At 41.1% G+C, this 22,036-nt stretch overlaps 1 protein-coding gene across 2 annotated transcripts; it reads left to right on the top strand.

Moving 5' to 3' along the window:
* The first annotated feature begins 13 nt into the window (after nt 1-13).
* Nucleotides 14-20,616, top strand: TAF5L (TATA-box binding protein associated factor 5 like). Of its 2 annotated transcripts, XM_027657417.1 has the most exons (5): nt 14-2,031; nt 4,327-4,471; nt 9,169-9,273; nt 12,055-12,779; nt 18,624-20,616. In XM_027657417.1, the coding sequence occupies exons 2-5, from the start codon at nt 4,330-4,332 to the stop codon at nt 19,419-19,421; spliced, it is 1,770 nt and encodes a 589-aa protein (XP_027513218.1). In that variant the 5' UTR covers nt 14-2,031; nt 4,327-4,329; the 3' UTR covers nt 19,422-20,616. The 2 variants fall into 2 exon arrangements, with proteins under 2 accessions (XP_027513218.1, XP_027513217.1); XM_027657416.1 differs by having other exon boundaries at nt 14-4,471.
* The last annotated feature ends 1,420 nt before the right edge of the window (nt 20,617-22,036 follow it).

A 22,036-nucleotide genomic window follows, 5' to 3' on the forward strand; every position in this document is an offset into this window, starting at 1 on the left:
GGGCGAGGGGCCCGGCAGGCTCCCGGCCCCGGTGTCCGCCCGCGGGGCCCACATGTCCGGCAGCTCCGCTCGGCCGGGGAAGGGCTGGGTGGTGGAGCTGAGCCCAAGGTGGTGTGAAGTGGGCTGGAGTAAAGCGCCCTGCCCAGGTCGCAGAGGAGATCGGACCGGTGAAGCCAGGCGTTCTTTGGCACCGTCTTTGAAGCGGGGGGAAAATAGTGGAATGGGCAAAGCTAAATTCATGGACGGCGAGCTACATCTACGTCTAAATGCAAATGGATTCTTCTAAAATCACAGCTATTCCTTCTCTGCCTCTTCACCAGTGCCACTGCTCAGGCAAAAGCTTTCTCCGTAGTTCCTGCTATCCTGTTTTCCTATTTTGCACCATTCCTATGCTGTGTCTCCAAATTAACTTGTCATGTTTACTTGCCCGTTTTTTCTGAATTGCAGCCACTGCATGTGCGACATCCCTTGGCTCTAAGTTTGTGGTTATCTTCATATTAGCTTATCCTTATCGTGTTTATTCTGAAAATTTTGTAAATCTCAGATTACCCTAATGTCACGAAGTTAGAAATTTGGAGTTAGTATTGTTGGTAGGCCCCAAATTTCACCTGTAGCAATAAAGGATAAAAGATTGTGCTTCTCTATCCACAATTGAGGCCTGAGACACAGTTCTCACTGAATAATATTAAAAAGCTGCTTCTGTTGTTTTATTTTTTATTGTTTGGGTTTTGATGGGGTTTTTTTGTGTTTGTTTTTTTTTTTTAAGATTGCTTGTCCTTGGCTCTCTAATGCTCACAGGTCTTTCCACAGTCTGTTGGAAGAAAGAAACTGCTGTCCCAGACTGACAACAGGAGTACAGAGTCTTTAAAAGCAGCATTTCCAATGCTATTTTTCAAGCTCTTTTTGTAGAGTCCATACTGGGATTTTTCCAAGGCCATGGAATCTGCCTAAACGTGTACCTGAAATGTAGCATAGGCAGGAAATTAATTTCCTTGGCCCGATGTTTAGTTCATTTCCAGCTTTTTTAGGAAGGAGGAACTTGTGATGTGTTTTGTATGATTAGCCTCTACTCTGCTTCGGTGGTTTTGGTTCCTCAAAAAAAATCACCTTAATATCCTTTTTTTCTGTGCTCCAATTTGCAGTATTGCAGAAGATGCTGCCTTGTAGCTGTGCAAAGTCACAATGTGATCTTTCCTCTCCTTCCTTGTGTATTTTGCTTATCAGTAAAAATAGTTAATATGATTAGTATTTGTTGTTCTCTCTGGCTGTTTGAGAGAAATGAGGCAGCTGAGACTTTCGAACAATTGTTTCAAGCTTTCTGCATTTCATGGACATGGAACTCTATACACTTTTCATATTTTGGAGATTATCTTCAGTGATGAGAGGAAGAGTCTTAAAATTGATGGGAAGTTAAAACAGCAGGCTTGTCCTTTTATGCCTATAAATTCTGTATCATTGACCTGTTGTGAATTGGCTCAGCTTGAACCCAGCTGAAGGCATTTTGGCAAGCCGTGCATATATTTACTTCATGATATATTCTGCTTTTGATGAAGGGCTTGATAAAGAATATTTGCAGGAATGTTGATTTTGCTCTTGCACTTTTCATTAATACTTTTTCTGCTTGGGTGACATTGTTCTTTGTAATGCTGAGGGTGTGGTATAAAGGCAAAGTGAATGAAGAAACTAGAGGTCATAGTGTGTCTGATGCCAACGGGTGTTTCTTGGTGAAGATGCATTTCTTGTAAAGTAGTTCCTGTGCTATCATCTGAGAATAGAGAAAGAGATCTCCATGAGATACTGCTGGTAACATGCACTACTGTGACTGCAGGGCAAGAAACTATACAGATTGTATAAATCAGCATCAAACACCACCTTGCTAGTCTTGACTGAGGAAACTGGGGCTTCCCTGTTTTTCCCAAAGCTGCAAAGAAGCTTGGATTTGAATCAGCTGCCAGCAGCTGCTCCTTTCCCAGGCTCTTCGCTGTTGCTGCTAAAATGTCTGATCCTGATGTTAGAATTTGAGACTACTGGGTAACCTACTGGTTTTTTGCCTACCATTTTCTCTGTTGTTCATCTGCTCATTCAGCAGCTTGAAAATGCTGATCATGGTGCTCTTCTTGTTTGTCACTGTCATTTCAAAGGGTCTTCCGGAGTTCTGCATCTTTCACCAGTTTTTGGTTTCTCCAGTCCATTATGAGTTTGGGGTATCACCTGTACATGTATACTGTACCGTAATGAATAAGGGTTTTCTTACCAAATCTAACCTAGCATAAATCGATCCTGTAACTGAAGCAAAAAAAGTATGGGCAAGGATATTTCTAAATGCTCCCTCTTTGCATTTGAATCACTGGCCTGAGGCTATTTGCACAGTTCTGACTGGCCAAAACTGCTTCAGAAACATGAAGTTGATTCTGCCCTGTGCCATTTTCCTTTGGATTATGAACTAAATACAACAGTCTAGATGCAAACTTTCCAAAACAGTTTCTAGACTTAAAATGAACGTTTAGGAGAGCATCTCAAATACAATTAAGTTGCTACCCAATTCTAAACTGAATGCCAGAGTGCATGTGGAGGCATTTACTTGCACCTGGGCAAGTCATTTGCACTTGAGTCGGTGCTGCTGGCTGAAATGCAGTATGGTAACATAATACATTGTGAACTTTAGTTGAGAGTGGGTTTAGATGGTCCATCCTTGTCTCCATCTTTCTTCATGGCCTTCATTAGATTTCTGTCTTTGTCACAGTTTTGTGCAGCAGAAAAGGTGTTATATTTGAGACAGTGTAAGTCTCAGATATAATTTCTTTAATTTCAGGGAAGATGAAAAGGAAATTTATTTTTAGAGTGGAAAAAGGTGTGGTTGAAACTCTATTTTATTGGGTCTATCTGGAAATGCTTTGAAAACTCCACACTTGTTGATGACTCCACCCTCAACAGTTACTTAACCTGTGAGAACAAATGGGGACCTTTTTAAGGTTTTCACCAAAGCATATGGGTTTGCAATTCCATCTGTCTGTTGAAAGTAACTTTTGCTGAAACCTTGCATCCCCATCCACTTGGAACTAACTTCACAGAAGGCTTATCGTTATAACAACTGGGATAAGCACTAAAGTGTGCATGGGTATTAGCAAAGCCTCATTTATGATCATGTTTTTAAAGCTGTCCTTTTGTTAGGAATATGGTTCTTACAAGGAGGGAAGGGCATCTTTGTCTATCTCTTCCAAAAGATTGTGTTTCATCAGATTTAGCTGCCTAAACCAGAAAGCATGTGCACTTGTGAAACACATGCAGGACATTGGTAGCGAGACTGTAAGGTGTTGAACTCTCTCAAGACAGGCTTTACCTAGTATTGTGACAGAAAAAAAATCCCTGTTGCTTAGTTCTGCTTTATTTGAAGCCTTTTAGGTTATCTGAACTTCTGTGTAAAATCGATGGCTATTGTGAAGGATTGGTGGCAGTCAGGGACTACTCAAATGGCAAGGGAGCTCTTGCATTCATCTTACTGAGGTTCCTTTATTACAAGCCAGGGGCTAAAAGCCAGCAGTGAACTCCTTTTGCTTTTGAGATACTAAAAGTGGTGTTTGTGAGGATGGCTTTCAGAATATATATATATAAGATAAACCTTCAAAGATTCTTTTTTCTTTTTAGCCTTTGTAGGAGGTAAGCCTAGATAGATGGAGCCAGGTGACAAAGGCAGAAGGTTCTGCTTTTGTTGTTATTTCCCTGGGTTTTTTCTGGGGACTTAACCTGAGCAAAGTGCGGAAAGTCTGGCTCTAACCTTTAGGTTCAGATGATAAGCTATTGCTTCCTGGACTACACAAATAGGTTTGGTATTTAAAGCACTATGTTTATGAAATTTCCTTCTTTGTATGTTAATTTCTTATTCCCCTCTGTCTTCTGGAGTTGTTTTCTTGATTGGTCAAGCAAAGGAACCAGAAAATGATTGAAGAATACTTAAACTGCTACTATAAAAACACGAGGAGGAAAAACATTCCCTTTTTATGAGCTATTTTTAACAAAAACAAATGCTTCAGCTCACCACTGCAGTTTTAGTCCAGAATCCTGTTTTTGATTCCTCAGTGAAATTAGCAGAATTAGGCAGCAAAATATCTTCAGGCATCTGATACAAAGTCTCTAGGTACGCCTTAGTACTGAGAGGCAAATGCCCGAAGGTTCTGTTTCATACTTCAGCAATGAAGTTGTTTGACTTCAGCAATGAAAATACTGAGCTGTTTGTTTTCTATCAGTATTAATACAGCTGTGGTGTAAGTTGATCTTAGCTTATGCTTTCACAGTAAGAGCCTCATCATCTCTTCCTTTTCTTTTGAGGTCATGAAACGCGTACGCACAGAACAGATTCAGATGGCAGTGTCCTGCTACCTCAAGCGCCGTCAGTATGTGGACTCAGAAGGTCCCCTAAAACAAGGGCTGAGGCTGTGTCAGACTGCTGAAGAGATGGCAGCTAATCTCACAGGTAATTCTGTCAAATCTTCCATGAGTACTTGGCAGAGTTGTATGTATATTGGCAACTGTGTGAATTTGTCTGCGCGTATGGACAGCTCTCCTTTTGAAATAAAGAAATTTCTCAGTGTGAAGTTGGCCTGAGTTATGAACTTTTGAATAATGAAAATGTGGATGAAAGTGTAACAGGGTGACATTCATAGTCAGTGAAAGAGCAGGCTGAAATACCAGGTTAGGGTAGTGGAAAATACACATGTTGTGTCCCAAAGAACATGAAGTCTAGTGAGTAGTGGTGCTTTGGGACAGAGGTGAGAAGAACCTAGATGAAGAATTAAGTAGAAGCAGGAAAATCTGTTGTACCTTTGTTATATCATGTGAAGTGGAAGAGATAAGGCTGTGTCTTTTTCTGGACTAGTCGGCTTTGTAGTGGTGAAAGCACTACTCTGTCACTTGGGGTAAAAAAATCTAAAACCTTCAGTGGAGAGACAGTTTATTTCCCTGCATGCCCTTTCTCCTCTTTCTTAAAGGCTTTTGAATCCTGCCACACTACCTGCTTTTCAAATTATGTCCGTGACAGTCTGTGTTGTAGTTATTATTTTTGTTATAAGAAATTCTGCTGCTTGAGCACGTACAAGTACCAGAAGGATGCAAGCAATGTGGAGGTTATAGAAATTAAATTTACTAGTAAAAGTAATAGAAAATCCTGGGATAACCTTTGAGTGAAAATGTTTTCTGTTAATGAAACTGCTTAGATTGTGACAGTATCCTAGGCTAAACAGAGTGGTGGAGACCTTAGTTACTTGTGGTACAACTTGTTTTGACAAAACATAAGTTCCTGTATAGCTCTCTTCTTGTGGCTATGTAAGATTGGATGCCAAAATAGCTTTTCCCACCTCTAGACTATTTTACCATAGTTAACAATCCAAAGATAAGTGACTTGTGGGTAAACGTTCAGGCTGACTCTCTCAGGGGCCTGAAGGAAATTTGGTAGTATTTCCTTATTTAGAAGTGACTTAGGTCTTACTAATACTTTTCATTTCCTCGCTTTTTTCAGTGTAACTATCAAAAGTTTGTTGCAACTCCATGAAAAAGTACTGGGGGAAATGGGGAAGGAATGAAACCTAAGTAAAATGCTGAATTGTTTTTTTAGTGGGAGATTTTATATGAGAAGTGGGTAGAAAGGTCAGTGTTGAAATGGGCTTAGAATGTGATACCAACCATACCAGGTGGCATCATGCAGAAAAAAAGTTTCCACAAAGAGTGTGAATGAGTGTGTGTTTGGGTTTTGTCTTTTTACTATCTTCCACCAAATGTTATTACTAGATTTCATATAAGTCGGTATCCTCTAGCCAGGGTGCGGGTTTTGTGGATGGTGATTCAGAATTTAGTCATCAGTTTTCAATAGAACTGAAAATGGTCTGCTCTCATGTATTCAGCTGCTTACTACTTCTTGTCAAACATGCTTGTAATTAGCTGTCAGCGAGCATGCTGCAGTTCCATGAATGACTGTTGAAAAAGCAAAACCCAGCTTCTTATTCTGACAACAGAGGCTGAAAATACTTTTTGCTGCAGTCATCTTAGTTTTGCAAACTGACTAAAAACTGAACAGACTGTAAAACCTGCATTGCTTTATTTTGGGGAGAGCGATCAACTATGTTTTTCTGAAAATGTTTTTGGTTTTTCCATAAGAAAACTCACCTTGCTTTTTGTGTTCAGGTCTTTTGTTTGACTTTTAAATTAACTAGCCTGTGTAAATGGGAGAGTTGCTTACTTCAGGCTTCAGTTCTGCGATTTCTCTTTCACAGTGTAAAGTGTCCTCAGTTTTTGAAGTAGCTTTGTTTTTCAATTTTACTTCCACATTTCTTCCACAGTCTCTTCAGTTCAGCCCTTCTTCAGTTCTTCATATGTTTGCTATATCTGTACAGCTGTTTTCACAGAATCACAGAGCAGCCCAGGTTGGAAGGGACCTCAGAAGGTCATCTGGCCCAAGCTTTTTTTGTGGGAGAGGTAGCCCAGAAGAGATTATCTAGGACCCTGCCCAATCTATCTGCAGCACAGAGCTTCCTTGTGACTATCCTGTATTTCTGTAGAAAAGTAGAATAATATTTGAGGACAGAATGAGTGACCAAGGAACAAGTTCCTCTAATATTGCCCATAGGACTGTCTGAAATAATATAAAATTATACATCATCACACTCACTCAAAAGACGAATCAGTTGCTGTTAAACTGCATTTACAGTAGCCACACATTTGTTAGCTGAAAGCAGATCTGGTAGCAGACACACAAAACCAGGAGGGTACTGTCCGTATCCCTGAGTTAGGAGTGAGTTCCTTTCAATCTGCTATCAGGTCACATAGCTGGCTCCACTTACTGGAAGTGAAGGAGCAGATGTTTCCAATAGATGTTCCTGTGACCACTGGAGAAGATGAAAAAGAAGCTATGGTAGGTTTATTAATGTATGAGAAGGATATAGCCAGTGTTTTATTTCTACCAGGAAGAAAATATGCTTGAAATTTTACTCTTGTTTTGGAATCGATTGAGCTCTTGATCCTTTTTGCAGTTCTGGTTGGTACAAAGTTTTGGGAAGGCAAAGACTTGGAATGTAACTTGTTACAGCTGTCTGGTATGTAGTGCTTCATTTACCATTTGCTGGATGGAAAGGAGCTCTAGCATTGTTACTGAAAGAATAGGGCATAATGATTGTCCAGTCAGACTGTTTCAGGATAGGTAGCCAAAGATGATATTTCGCTTTCTGAAGCATCAAGTACGCCTTCATTTTGGAATTAAGTTGCTTATGCAGAGAAAGTTGTGGCATGGAGGGAACACTTCATAAACCCAAGGCCAATGAATTGTGCTTTCGTGGAGTGAGCAAGGTGTAAAGTCATTCCCATTCCTGCTGAAATGAGACCACTAGAACTCTGTGAGGAGTTGACCCTTGTATATAATCTTGTGACACAGCATAAAAGACAGGCTGTCATATTTCTGTTTTTCTTTGCTTTTATAGTGAATAGTATGGGTGAAATTGAAAATTGACACTAAGCATTCTTGAGTTACTACATGTGCATGCTGTTTACTTTTTCATGCTGAATATTAATTATATTAAATTTTAAGTCCAAATAGCAGAGCTTTTTACTTTAGCTGTTAAGTACTACCAATATGTGAGGCTGGAGTTCTTACCAACTTTGAGTTTCAGAAGCAGACAGACTGTAGAAAGCTCAGTGTAGCTGTATCTTTCAGCAAGTTATATTTATTTATTTCCAAACTAATTTAAGATACAGTAGGGTATTGGTGCTGGAATCTGTTTGGAGTTTTTTCCCAAGAGGGAGTGATGAGTACAACCCAGCTCTCTGTTTCAAAAGCTGAACTGGACTTGCCCTGGAGAGTTGGTAAACACACCTCCTATATTTACATAAGCTGAAGGAAGATAGACCTGTGTCTTACCAGAGAGAGAGGGGGAAGAGAATAGCAGCAGGCTGCCCCTGTATACCATGTGCTGATCTCTTTCTAATTAGAAGCATTGAGATGAGCTGGAGGCTGGCCTATCTCTCTTTAGCATGTGAACATTTGATTATGTTGTTTATAGACTTCCAGAGATGTCAGAGCTGTGCCTGTGTGCATGAGCCAAATGCTGGAACAAAAAAAGACCCCAATCACTCAGAAGTAGAAAGTCAAAGAGAGAGGATGGAAAGTGGTGCAGGCCAGGGGAAACTGAAAGAAATTGAAGTGAAAGTAATAAAAATAGGTTGTGAAGCGAAAAATAGTTATGAATTGAAAAAAAATATGAAAGGAAAATAGTGAAACTGCTTACCCTCTTGTGCTCTAGAAGGGAGGAACTTGTGTTTCTAATCACTGGTATTTCCATATGCTTGGGGTATGTTCGTGCATGTCTGTAGACTTGCACAAAGTCCCCTGTTGGATTCCAGGCAGTTAGCAGAACAGCAAAGGTTTACTGCCAGAGAAGGAGAAGCCAATTCCACTTCTAAATAGTTCAGAACCACTTTTACCAGAGTCAATACTGGTTCTGAAAAACAGTTTAGCACCATCTCAGGAGACCATACCAGCTGGGTTTTTGGTCAGTAACCAGCTACCCTTTAACCTAAAATCCTCAAGGAGGAGGGCACGTTTTGATTAAAAACTACTAAGTGTTTGCTTAAAAATTCAGTGCATTTTTGCAACCATATCCATGAGACTTAGTAAATTATACTGATTATAATTTGTTGTAAACTATAATGACTGGGACAAGGAATTTGAGAATCTGAGGTAGTGTCACTGCAAACCTTCTGTTTAGGACAGTTGGTGGGACCCACTGATTAAGAAACTATGTTTTGGAGAAACATAGATTGTAGATTGCTTTCCTCATCTTTTTTGAGTGCAAAGTAGTAAAACCATTGAGTTGTAAAACTGTTAAAGGATCTGTGATGGTGTTAGTCTGAATTTTGTGGTAACTTAAGGTGTGTATCTCAGCACATGAGTTGCTGAGATTTTTGGGTGGTGGGGTTTACCTTTCATTATACTTTCTCATTCATGATCTGTCTAGGTTGTTAATGCCACATTTAGATGCTTTGGACAATGTCATACCTGGGTGGTTTCAAATACAAAATGTCATCTGAGTGGCTGCGTATCTTGAATTTTATGAGAAGCTTTGTTTCCAGGCACACATACAAAACTCCTTAAATCCCCATTTAATTTTTACTTATTTTATTTCACAGTCCAATCTGAGTCTGGTTGTGCCAACGTTGTGTCTGCAGCTCCCTGCCTGGCAGAGCCACAGCAATATGAAGTACAATTTGGACGATTGCGCAATTTTCTCACAGGTAAATATCAGGAAGCAAGGAAGAGGACAATAGCTGATTTTTTTTTTTTGTCATTTCAATGAGTAAAACACAATAGAATAAAATTCAAAATCATGTCTCTAATAATGTTCTGACTTCTAGTTTTGATATTTCAGTTACTACAAATAGAAATATTTGATTTTTTTCTTATTTTGGCTGTTGTCTGTGTGCTGAGTAGCCTTGAATTTTGTAGATGTCTGCTCTTTCTTGTTCAAGCATTTGACCTTTTAGATCTTCTAGACAGCAGCATACATACACAGGACAAGAAGGAAGATTAGTGTTTTATGTGAAAGGCAGGTAACTTAGAAATGAGTGTAGTTCTCTGCTGTCTCCTAGTTTAGAAGTTTTAATTTTATCCATAATTAGCTTATTTTTATGGTGGTCTGGATTTTTAAGGGAGAATTTGTTCCCTTAAATTTTTACTGACTTTGAGACTGGAGGGATATGACGAAGTAAAAAAATTCTCACTCTGTGGTGATGCCCAAAACAATAATTATTTTTATTTTTTATTATTATTCACTCTTTTTTTTTTTTAAAGGTTCTCTTGGGAATCTCCTTATTCTTCTACAAGTCTCCAATGTGGGAAGAAGAAAGTAGACAGAATTTTTAGAGAATAATACCAAGGAAAGTGAGGTTGTCACTCCTCCTGCCTTTGGGCACATCAACATTTGTCCAGTGTAGGGATTTGATCCCATTGTGCATAACATCAGGATTAATATTTCTGATAGTTGTTGAAGGGAAGAGAAGCACGCAGGCAGGAAGGCAGAGGCAGAAAATAATGAAGTCTTAGAGCCTTGCTGCCTGCAGCAGTTACACACCTTTGCACTTGAATATTTGAGGTAAATCCCTGTGGTTTAATAGGTTTTTTTGAGAAGTATGGTGGCTCTGTTCAGTCACTTAATTGCTTGAGGAAGTGCTAGGCATGGTTTTGGTGTTCAGGTTGGCTGTTTTCGTCTTTTTTGTTGTCCCTCTTGCTCTGTTTTGATATCTAACATGTATGAGCTACTTCTTTCTTCATGGGAGTAACTTGCCAGCCAGCCACAAGGCAGAGCAGGACACTTCCCATTTCTGTGATACCTGCGCCACCGAGGAGTGGGCAGGGGATTAGGGTCATTGAAGAACTAAACTAACTAGTCTCTAGTTCAACCAACCGCTCAAAGAAGGGCAGGATGAGAGTTTGATCAGGTTGCTCAGAGCCTTTTCCAGTCAGGTTTAGAATATCAGAAGAAGGTACATATTGCTCTGCACCTCTGGGACCCGGCGTCAGGGTTGAGCAGTTTGATGAGAATTTCCCTTGCAGCAGCTTGCCTAATGTCCTTCCACTGAGCACCTCCGAGGAGAGGCAGGCTCCTTTTCCTGTGTAGCGTCCCACTCTGTACTGAAGGCAGCAGTTGGATACCCCCTTGGTCTTCTCCAGGCTAGACAGACCCAGCTCCTGTAACATCTCTTCATATGTTCCTAGGGAATGTTTTCTTCATTCCTTTTTCTGCCAACTTCCCATCTTTTCCCTTTTGTCCTCACTGCAGAATGAGGTCCTTCCTCTTTTTGCATTTTTGGACTAGTGCACCTAGAGAGAAAAGACCACCTGCTGGCTGCTTAGAGGTTTTACTACATCCAGACCACTGTTTTCACTGGCTTTGTCCCAGTTTCAGTGGGGCAGGAAGGAGAATGATGTTTAAGTATACAAACATGCCAGACCTACTCTATATTTGCTCATAGAAATGAGAGAGAGAGGCACAGTATGGACCAGAGAAAGTCTGGAATAGTGCTCAGCACAGAGGAAAAATAACCTAATGGAAACGGGGGAGAAAGGGTATGCATGGTGAGTGGCAGGAGAGACGAAAAAGCTGAAAAGCAGCAATGCTTTTTCCATTTTAAGGGTCGGCAATGCCTATTTGTTTTCCAGTAATTTGGACCATTTGGTCCTCTGGTAGTAACTCATTGCGGCCCTGTATGTTGCCATGGTGTTCTGCAGCATGGCTCTGCTTCTTCACAGCTTCCTGTAGCTGGCAAACAGCCCCAAGAAGCTGGTGAAGGAAGGGTGGAGCTGTTGCACAGATCAGTCTCTGCAAGGTACAGCACAGCCTAATCGGGGGTTTGTTACGCTGTGTACTGGGAGTTACTGCTGGGATTTGCCTTGGCAGAGAGAGAGAAAGCGTGTACATGGGCAGACACAGAAATAAAACAAGAGCATAGCGTATTGCAGTACATTTTGGAAACTGTAGCTTCTTTTCCCCTGGGGACAAATTAGTTCCATCCAAAGTACCACATGCAAGTTTTATTGAAGCTAAGAGAAAAAAAGCCAACAAAGCTGAGGCCTAAACAAGCTAGGTAAATAATTTTGACTTAAACACTTAAATACTATTTTAAATGTAATGAATAAATTTTCTAGTTCCTTTATCGCAATAAACAGAGGGCATAGTTTTTCCTCTTAAATAAATGGGGGAAATTCAACTGTCATGTGTTTTATGAGATGGTATATTATTAGGTATCCCACACCTAAAAAGAGTTATGAAATCTCTGCATTTTGTTCTGACAAGGTACCTCACTGACTTGACAATCTCTATTGAGGTCTGTAATAGGTACTGTACCGCCTTTAGGTGACAGAAAAGGTTCACTTAGATGTTCCAACAAAAGTCTCCTTTTGCTTGCTCTCTGATGCCACTTTCAAGGCTTTCTCAGTAATCATCCTTGCTCTGTTTTATTCCCAGTAGAAAGAGGATTGAAAAATCATTCAAAGTTTGTTGCTGGTTTTTTATACAGATTCAGATTCTCAGCACAGCCATGAAGTGATGCCTCTTCTATATCCCCTCTTCGTCTACCTCCATCTGAACATGGTCCAGAATGGCCTAAAAAGCACAGTGGACAGTTTTTACAGCCGCTTCCATGGCATGTTCTTGCAGAATGCCAGCCAGAAGGATATCATTGAACAGTTGCAGACTACCATGACTATTCAAGATATCCTGTCCAACTTGAAGCTCCGGGCTTTTCTGGACAACAAGTATGTCATCCGCCTTCAAGAGGACAGCTACAACTACCTTCTTCGCTACCTCCAAAGTGACAACAACAATGCCCTGTGCAAAGTTCTGACCTTGCACATTCACCTGGATGTGCAGCCTGCCAAGAGGACTGACTACCAGCTCTATGCTGGTGGGAGCTCCTCGCGCAGTGAGAGCAACGGCCTGGAACCCAGCGATGTGCCAGCTTCCATTCTGCAGAATGAGGCAGCGCTGGATTTATTGCAGGACAGCATTAAACGTGTCAAGGACGGGCCCCCTTCCTTAACGACCATCTGCTTCTATGCCTTCTATAACACAGAGCAGTTGCTGAACACTGCAGAGATTTCACCAAACAGCAAGCTGCTTGCTGCTGGGTTCGATAATTCATGTGTGAAGCTGTGGAGCCTGCGTTCCAGGAAGTTAAAATCTGAGCCCCACCTTGTTGATGTGTCCCGCATCCGTCTGGCTTGTGACATCCTGGATGAGGAGGTCTGGATGCCCTTTTCTTTTTCCCCTTCTACCCCTTTTGCTGGGCTATTTTGGACGTGCGTTGTGAAGTATCTAGTAATGTCTTAGGGGACTATGAGGCTGTTCTACAACCTGTCTGCCTTGCTGATGCACAAATTTGATAACCTAGTCTTGTCCCTCTTCTTTCCTGGAGTGGTTGTAAATGCTGCACTGAGGTACAGTGAGTTTGTGCATGGGTCATAGTTTGCTAGTCCTGGGTGCTGATCTCCCTCCTCCAGCTGTCCTTGAACAGATGACAGTAGAGGAGCAGCTAAGTAAGGACAGGTGACTAGAGAAGGCTCCCTTTCCTTAGGAGCATGGAGCCTTCTTAGGGGTAGGAAGATGAGTCAAGGAGATATGGACAATAAAAACACAGCACTGAATGAAAACTAGAAGGAAAATAGCTCAGAACAACCAGGCAGAAGGGTGGAGACACAGAAAGAGGAAAATAAAGACAAAGTAAGGAAAGAGCCAAAAGTCTACTCCAATGCCTAAGTGCAAAACTGCATTTGAGGCATCACCTTAACCAGAGGTGAAGAGTTATCATGGAAAAATATGCAGAATGCCTCTGTTAAGGAATCCAAAGTATAGAAACTTGAGAGGCTTTCTACTCTGGAGTGCTGGAGACAAGGTCAGGGATGTGTATACCTTCACTTTCAAGGCCAGATAGCATCTTCTAGTGTACTTTTTTTTTTGCCTTCTAGTCACGCCCTTCCTCCCCTCTTGACACAGCTGCCTAAGTAGCATCTTATATCTGGTTAGAGATCAAAATTTGTGACTCTTCTGTTTTTTAATCACTCCCCTCTTGAAAAAAAGAAAAACCTCATTTGTTCTTGTGTTGAGCATTTAGCAGTAGAAACAGCTTTTTTTCCACTGTTTTTTCTTCTCCTAAAAATACTTAGTGTCAGGGTTCTGTTTATTTTGGAAGAGTGCAGAGAGCTTGGTGTATGCCTGTATGCAGAGATATGTGATTAGGGATTGCTTTGTTAGTCAGCTTGAGAACAAGAGGCAGGTACTGAGGTGAGACAGCACAGCAGCATGTTTGCTGCTTCCCAGGTTAACCCTTTCTGCAGAGTGAGCAGGTAAGTGGGTCAGACTAAACCAAGGTGGAACTATGGATTTGTTTTCATTATAACCTACAAGAGTTTGTAGGACATGTGGCTATTGTCTATCTTGGAAGCCAAATGTCAATAGCCTGCAACAGAGGAGAATTTGTCTGATAAATCAGTGGGTCACCTTCTTTGGCTCTGGACTACAGAAAAGTGAGATAATGCCAGGTTATCAGGAGTGTGTGTATTAGGTTTTTTTGGCACATAGGCACATACTTGGGTATTGTACCTGTATTATGAAAGAGCCATGGAAGCTTGAGTGCAAATGGCTTTTGTTGGCTATTTGATATTTCGTGTATCCTGCAGTTTTTGTGCACAGATCTAAAATCAAAAACTGTTCGAAGACCAGCACGGGTCAAAGTCATCATTGCCCTGAATAACTTCCACCACTAACAAAACAAATAGTGACCTGAGCAGGAGTTGAAAGTTAAGGAAGGATACCAGCCTGAACACACTGCTGGTTACCAAATGCAAATGAAACCCCTTTGACTACAAAGGAAATAAATTCCATTGTCTGGGAGCCCTAAATGAAAATACAGAGGCACCCATAGGATTGCAGGTGGGGACAGACCAGCACTTGCTTGGGTGCCATGGGAGTGGAAGCCACAGATACTAAGACCAAACCAGACCACCTCAGCTGGGCTGCAGTTATCAGTCATGCAGCTCAGTGTGAGCAGGGGCTGTGTTTCAGACTGTCACTGCAGTCTGATTAGCAGCAATTGAGAGGGATAAATCTGATGAAATCTTGAATGTGCTTTGACATTACTTCAGTGAGTTCTATAGAACAACTTGTGAGGATGTTAAAATTTGGTTTGGTTGACTTCTGTGCTGTGTAATTGGCTTTGGATATTGTATTTAAATAGTAATGCATGAAATAATTAGCCTTCATCTTGGTTTCTGATTTGCTGCAAACAAATAGGTCCTTCTGTTTATGAAATTATAAAGGTCTAAAATTATGGTAGTTTCAGTGGATCTTGTTCAGGGTGGCACTAAAGCTATACTATTGGGTTTAGTTTATTAACTCTTTTTCTATATGTGTGTACACACACACACACACACACACACACACACACACATATGTGAGGTCGAGACTTGGCAAAAGCGTTAAGAGAACAACATTTTTTCCTAGTCCGTGTAGAGCCTTTGTGTCACTAAGGTCAAAATCATCTTCTAGGCATAGTTTTAGTGAATTTTGCTCAGTGTGATGCTGCAGTGTACTTCACCAGTGTTGTCTTTCCTCTTGGAAACAGGTGAGGCTTACTATTTTGGGATACAATAATTCTGTTTTCTTTATAGTAGCATCTCACAAATGGCACTTTTTAGTCTCTTACTTAAGGTCCAGTATAAAAATGTAGTTTTGCAGCTGTCCAAATGGATTTATTGTCTGTCTCTGCAATTTTGCCATGCTCATTGCTGATACTACATAAATCAACAGCAGAAAATAATGCACGGCTCCGCAAGAGTGGCATCCTTTAAATCCTGTGAATATTTAAGACTTGACCCTTTTTAGCTCTGCTGTTAAGTGGCAGTGGTCCTTCAAGTGGTAATGAGCGGGGATGATGCTGACACCTTGTTCAATGGCAGATGGGAGGGAATTCTGGAAGGAGCAGTAAGAAATGTCTTGCAATGAGAGCCATCTTTCTCTGCTAGGAGATCTCTACTGTAGGCAGGTAAGAAATCTTCCCTTTTGACATCTTAAGAGCACTGCAGGATAAGAAAGATGATGACACCCAGGGAAACCTGTTCCTAGTTACTTAAAAAAAAAAAAAAGGGAGGGGTGTGAGATTTTGGTTTAGGTTTTTTTTGAGGATGTCACTGTTGCTTTTTGAGGCTTACTCATTCCTTTGAGGCTTATGCTGGGTGGAAAACCAAGATAATTTTTTGTCAGCTAGATAATGTTTGCTCCTTACATGCTTAAATGTATTAACTATAAATTTTTCTAGGTCCAAGTGACTGTCATGCAAAGTCCATTACTGATTTAAGCAATAGCTGAGGATTTGAGCAGTCTGTCCATAGGTATGTCATTTAGAAGGTGTCCTGTGTAACAAAACATGCCAACATTTTTGCTCTTTTCAGTTTCTTATTAATATAATTTTTTGGAGTCTTGCACTTGCTCAGGAACGTTTTCTGTTCAGTGTTTAAACAGTAAATTTTTTAGCTCACTTTAGTAGTGTGGGTAGGCTTTCCAGTTATATCCTTAAAATCTGTTTTGATAGTTCTTTTCAAAATAGGTAGTTCAACTCATAAAATGTAGCTGTTTGTGTGTGTGTGTGTAGGTTATTGATTAACATAGACTTATTTAATTTAATTTCTTGTCCATTCCAAGGAAACACAAATAGTTCATGCTAACCTGCAGCAGCAACCACTTCAGAAGGAGCTGATGGGATCTGGGTATGCCCAGTTGTATGTTATATCCAGGAAACACATTCAAGGTGTGAAATTGAAATCCTGAAAAAATATCATGAAGATGGATTCCCTGCCTCCCTGTTGATTTATAACACAGATTGCAATCTTTCTATAGCTGCTGCAAATGCACACTACAATGGTGGTAGTAGCTGTGGGATGCAAGCGTGATTGATCTGACAAAGAAATGTAGCTTGGTTTTGCAAGGAAGTAAATTAGTGGCTGCACTTACAGCTGCTTTTGTTAATAGGGTCAGCAGATTAACTTGGGTAGGGAGGAAACAGAAAAATGTAGTGACTCAGAAGCACTATAGGTGTACTGTCTTCAGTGAGCAGTGTGCAGTTGTTGTGCTAAGTGGGTGTCAAACAGAAGTCAAAGATAAGATTTGCTGCCTGTGACCATATAGGAATGTGGGTTTGAATGCTGCAGGAGGCGTTGTCAAATCAGCTGCTACTGTAATACAAGGAAAGAAGAGGAAGTGCAAGTAAGAGAAAGAGTATATGCTTGCAGACAGCCTGAGTATCCTTGTATTACTTCAAATGCATAAAATTAAGTACCTGGACTTGCAAAATTTACAGAAACTGTAGTGCAGTATAGGTAATGGGCTTCCACCGGTAACTCGTCAGGAATCTTATGGTCATAATTAAATAGGCTGATACCTCTGCAGCATTTTATACTTTCTCCTTTAATGTTCTCCTTTAATAGCCTGGAGATGCTGTAGAATCCAGCAAGCAATGCTCTATCTGAGGTAGAAAAAGCATTTTGAATATGAATGGGGCTTTGCATGCCAGAGCCTGCAGTTTATCTCTGCCTCACCTCCATAGCAGAGATGAAGTTGGCTTCAAGCCACCTCATAAAACTCCCATGGGCACTGACTGCTCTGAAGAGAATTAGTATTGCAAAATGCTGCTTGCTGCCTACCATGTAACATGCCATTGAGATGGAGAAAGACAAGGAGGTAGCTCAGTCAGAGTTTGTTCACTTTTGACGTGAAGTCTGAAGCCAAAACTGTCTGTGGGTCCTGAGGTCAGAAGGATGGGAGCCGGCGTGTCGGCTGAGAGAGCTGCTCACAACATGCTGACTTCTGCTGGTCAACTGCAGTCCAGCAACCCTGGGGAACTGAGTTTCCTCTTGGGGCAGGAAGTGCTCGTTCTGCAGGAAACAGGCCAGTTCACTCTGATAAACTTAAAGGGGCTGTTCACAAACAAAAGGGCATTGTGTTGAATTTGATGTGCAGAGATTGTCTGTGAATGAGTGTTACTGGTTCAGTACTGAGAAAAAGTGCCTGTCTGACAGCCCTGAGGAAAGGTGGTCTCAACGTGCTACACAGGTACACCCCAAGCCATGGTTATCTTGCACTGTCAGTGAGACCACAGCTTGTCAGGCAAGGACACTCTCTTGAGATCTGTTGAAACTTTTGTAGTCTGTAGCCTTTGAGTGTCAAGAGGTGCTACCTGAGTAGGCTTTCAGAGGCTCTTACCCATCATGTGGAGATTCTTTTAGCATAGCTCACTGAACAGTCTTTAAGCATGAAAGCCTTTACTTACCTGCCCTGGTACTTGAATTAGAGAATAACAGGATAAAAAGGTTTCCAGTGCCATCATTTTTGTGATTATTCATCTTTTCCTAACCCAAAATCAATACATTGACCTAAATAAACTGCACACATTTGCAATTCTTGAAGGGTGTTCTTGAATGGTGAGGATGTGAAAGTATCCTGATGGAGCTTGCACGGGGAAATAAATGTTACAGCCTTACTGGGTTTCTATTCACATGTGGGTTTAAGAAAGAATGTCCAACTTGTCAAATACGCTTTGTCTTGCCATATCCTGCCTTTTGTTTAAGACATCTATGATTATTTCCCTCTGCTGTGAGATTCACTTCCAATAATGACTGCACCAAAAGAGTAGATGCCAAGATCTGTTTCAACATCTTAGCCAAATGTTTAGTATAGCATAAATAGGGACTATGCATATGTTTTTAGCAAAAGGAAAAATGTCATTAAATATTTATTTTTTCCCTTTTTTGCATACAGTCCCAGGTAAGATGCCTTCTGGATTGAGCATGAGACCACCCAAAATGAAGATAATGCCATTATAGAAAGTCTTGTCTCACCATCTCTTCCAACTTTCCCTTAGATACAGCAAATGCACCAGAAATGTTTGTGTCTCAGAGCTGCACAAACTGTGTGTGCCATGTCTAAAATAACTCGTTCTGTATTAACACCCACCTGTTTTCCTGATGGTGATTCCTGTAGTTGTTGAACAGATAAACATGCTTTCCTTTCTTGTTCTTTTTTCTCCTCCATGACCAGGAGGAAGAGGATGACAGCACAGGCACAGAAATGAAGATCCTGAGAGGACATTGTGGACCTGTGTATAGCACAAGGTTCCTTTCAGACAGTTCAGGACTCTTATCTTGTTCTGAGGACATGTCCATCAGATACTGGGACCTTGGGAGTTTTACAAACACTGTGTTGTACCAAGGGCATGCCTATCCTGTCTGGGATTTGGATATTAGCCCCTGCAGCCTGTACTTTGCCAGTGGTTCCCACGATCGCACTGCGAGGCTCTGGTCGTTTGATCGGACGTACCCACTGCGAATATATGCAGGCCATTTGGCAGACGTAGACTGCGTCAAGTTCCACCCCAATTCCAACTACTTGGCGACGGGCTCCACGGACAAAACTGTGCGCTTGTGGAGCACTCAGCAGGGCAATTCAGTGCGTCTTTTCACCGGGCACCGCGGCCCTGTGCTGGCGCTTGCGTTCTCTCCCAACGGTAAGTATCTGGCATCAGCAGGCGAAGACCAGCGGCTAAAGCTGTGGGATTTGGCATCAGGAACTCTTTACAAAGAACTGAGGGGGCACACGGACAACATAACCAGCCTTACTTTTAGCCCTGACAGTAGTTTGATTGCTTCAGCGTCGATGGACAATTCAGTTCGGGTCTGGGACATTCGGAACACGTATTGCAATGCCCCTGCGGATGGGTCTTCCAGTGAACTGGTTGGTGTATATACCGGACAAATGAATAATGTACTGAGCGTACAGTTTATGGCCTGTAATCTTCTTCTAGTGACTGGAATTGCACAAGAAAATCAGGAACATTAATTTTTTATTTTTTTTTTTTTTTAGGGAAGTGGGTGGGTGTATTGAATGTCAGAGTCCATTGCAAGCTGAGATTACTGACTGTGAAACACTTTTCTTCCTTTGCCCCTTGAAAGGCATGTTCAGAGTAATGCAGATGCTTTAAGATGTCACAAAAAGGCCTGTGCTGTTGAACAGAATAAGGAAAAAAGGAGAAGTGATGAAAATACATATACGTTCTAATCTTGTACTTGTAGGAACAGGAAAAAGGGGAGTAAATCCAGTAGCTTGGGGAAACCAAAAGCTTGGTCCAGACAAGTGAAACTGCCAACCAGATAAGCTGCTGACCTGCACTTAAATATCCTGCATTGACTGATGGGCACACATTACCTACTGTTAACTGAGGCTCAAGTGTGTGGAGAACTACTGGCCCGGTGTTTTTTATTTTGTTTTGCTTTTGTTTTCCTGGTATTGCAGAGGACAGCATTTTTAAGACCCTTTATTAAAAGAACATTGTGTATATTCTACAGTGATAGTGGTCCTAAATACTGCAGCTCCTTATAGCACTTCTGGAATATTTTGGACTAAGTAAGTAGAAAATACGATTGTTCTTTTTTGTAAGGGGATGAAAATCTGACCTCAGTTGGGGCCCATCTCTGCATTGTCATTTGGGTTTGATTCCTGATACTAGCTGTGATATTTGTATTTATGTTCCATTAATTAGGAAATTTTCTGACTCTGGTTGCACTGTGTTTTGAGGATGGGAGGACAGTGGGGGCAGAGCGGTGGCTTTAAGGGTAATAAACAACTTGCCTTGTCTGGAGGGAGGGCACAACAGAAATAAAGTGGCTAAGTTTGGACTCCTATTGGAAACAGGGCATGTCAATCCACCACTGCACCTCACAGAAATATTTCCATAAATGGAAGTTGGCAGTCTAGGGAGAGGGGGATGAAGAGAGACACACAAAGTGACATGGGAAAAAATAGTATTACTAAATTATTGTGTGTACACAGAGGCAGCTCTGCCAGTGTTGGATTCTTCTCAAATGTTGCAATACCGGTTTCATGAACACTTTGTGAGAGAAATCATCAGCATTTACAACAAGGATCTGCGGAAAAAGCACGTTCTAGTTTGTCATTTGGAGAGATTAAATATTTCTGCTTTCTGGAAAGAGTTATTTTGTATTTTGTTTTCTATTAAAAGCATTTAGTTTAAAAAGAAAAATAAAAATGGTTTGGTCCCTTTCTGGGAAGTTCACTCCAACTTGCATGGGAAGAAGGCAGCAGCATGTTTCTACACTGCTTGAGCCAGAGCCCAGTTGGCACTTGGAGGCTGAATCTGGTGGTCTCACTCACTTGGTGCATGCTGTTTTGATGTCCCCCTACTGGCTTTCCACAGAGCTAATGTGACAGATCACAGAGTAGAGTGTTGTAGGTTGGCTGAAACGCACATGTACAGCTTTACAGGTTGGCTGAAATCCACGTGGAGGATCTAGGTACCCCCTGAGGTTGACACTGTGCACCAGTAGTGCTGCATGACTTTTACTTTGTGGTTTGATGTTTTAAAGTGCCTCTTTTGAGCCTGTCTCCTAGACAGGCTCTTAGTATTAAATGAGAATTTCCTTCAGCTTCCCTCAGATCTTCTGGATTTTCATGAGAAAATTCTCTTGAGAACACCTAAACAATCTAAGAGTTTGGACTACAACTCACAGTTGCCTTTTTATTTTATTGTGTACTTACACATTGGTAAACCAAAATATTTTATCAGAAAAGTGTTGACCTTTCTGAGATTAATAACAGCATGGGCTGTGGCACAGCTCTGGGAGTACTAGAAACCCCTCTGTACACTTGGAGATAAATGGCACTGCTAATCTCCTGACAGCTGCACATCAAAAGTGTCAAGCATCTTAACAATCCCAGACCAGGACCAGGAGTTTTGAGAAAAAAAAAAACGGTCATGGTTGTATTTCTGGTTCTTTGTGCTATGCACGTCTCCAGGGAGACCTTCGCCAATACTGCTCTCCAGACCAGACACGTGGTATTCTTCAACCTGCAGTAATCTTTCCAGTTGTTTTGAGTGGTTTTACTTTGTATCGCAAAGGTTTCATTGTGAAATTACTCTTGGCTGAATGCCCATATGAATACCTAGGAAGGATGTAGCTCACGAGTGCTCTCTGGAAGTAATTTTGCTGTTTGTTGCCATATGTCCCAAGCAGTGTTTAGATTTAGAGCAACTAGACTTTCAGTCCTGAAGTAGAGCAAACAGAAACCTGTAGTAGAACAAAAAGGAGGGGAGAAGGGGTGGAAAGAGACAGAAATGAGTGAGATGGGCAGAGAACAGTTTCCCTTTAACATCTTACTTTTACAGTAGAATTGGGCTTTTTATTACTTAGATTACTGTGAAGTATTTTACATACAGAAATGACAAGAGTAAAGATACTTGGGAAGAAAATCCTGTTATATGTACATAGGCTGAAAGATGTAAAAGTAATTTCTGAGGTGTTGGAAAAAAATCACTAATTATGAGCTTCAAGCCTGTAAATTGCTATGTACAGTGTGGAGAGTTTTTTGGTGCTCGTGAAACATAAATGTTTGAGGGAAGGAAGACAGGAAATAACCTAGACTATTAAGAAATGTTT

This window comes from Corapipo altera, unplaced genomic scaffold (genome assembly GCF_003945725.1).
Source record: "Corapipo altera isolate COAL_440 unplaced genomic scaffold, ASM394572v1 2c, whole genome shotgun sequence".
Taxonomy (NCBI): domain Eukaryota; kingdom Metazoa; phylum Chordata; class Aves; order Passeriformes; family Pipridae; genus Corapipo; species Corapipo altera.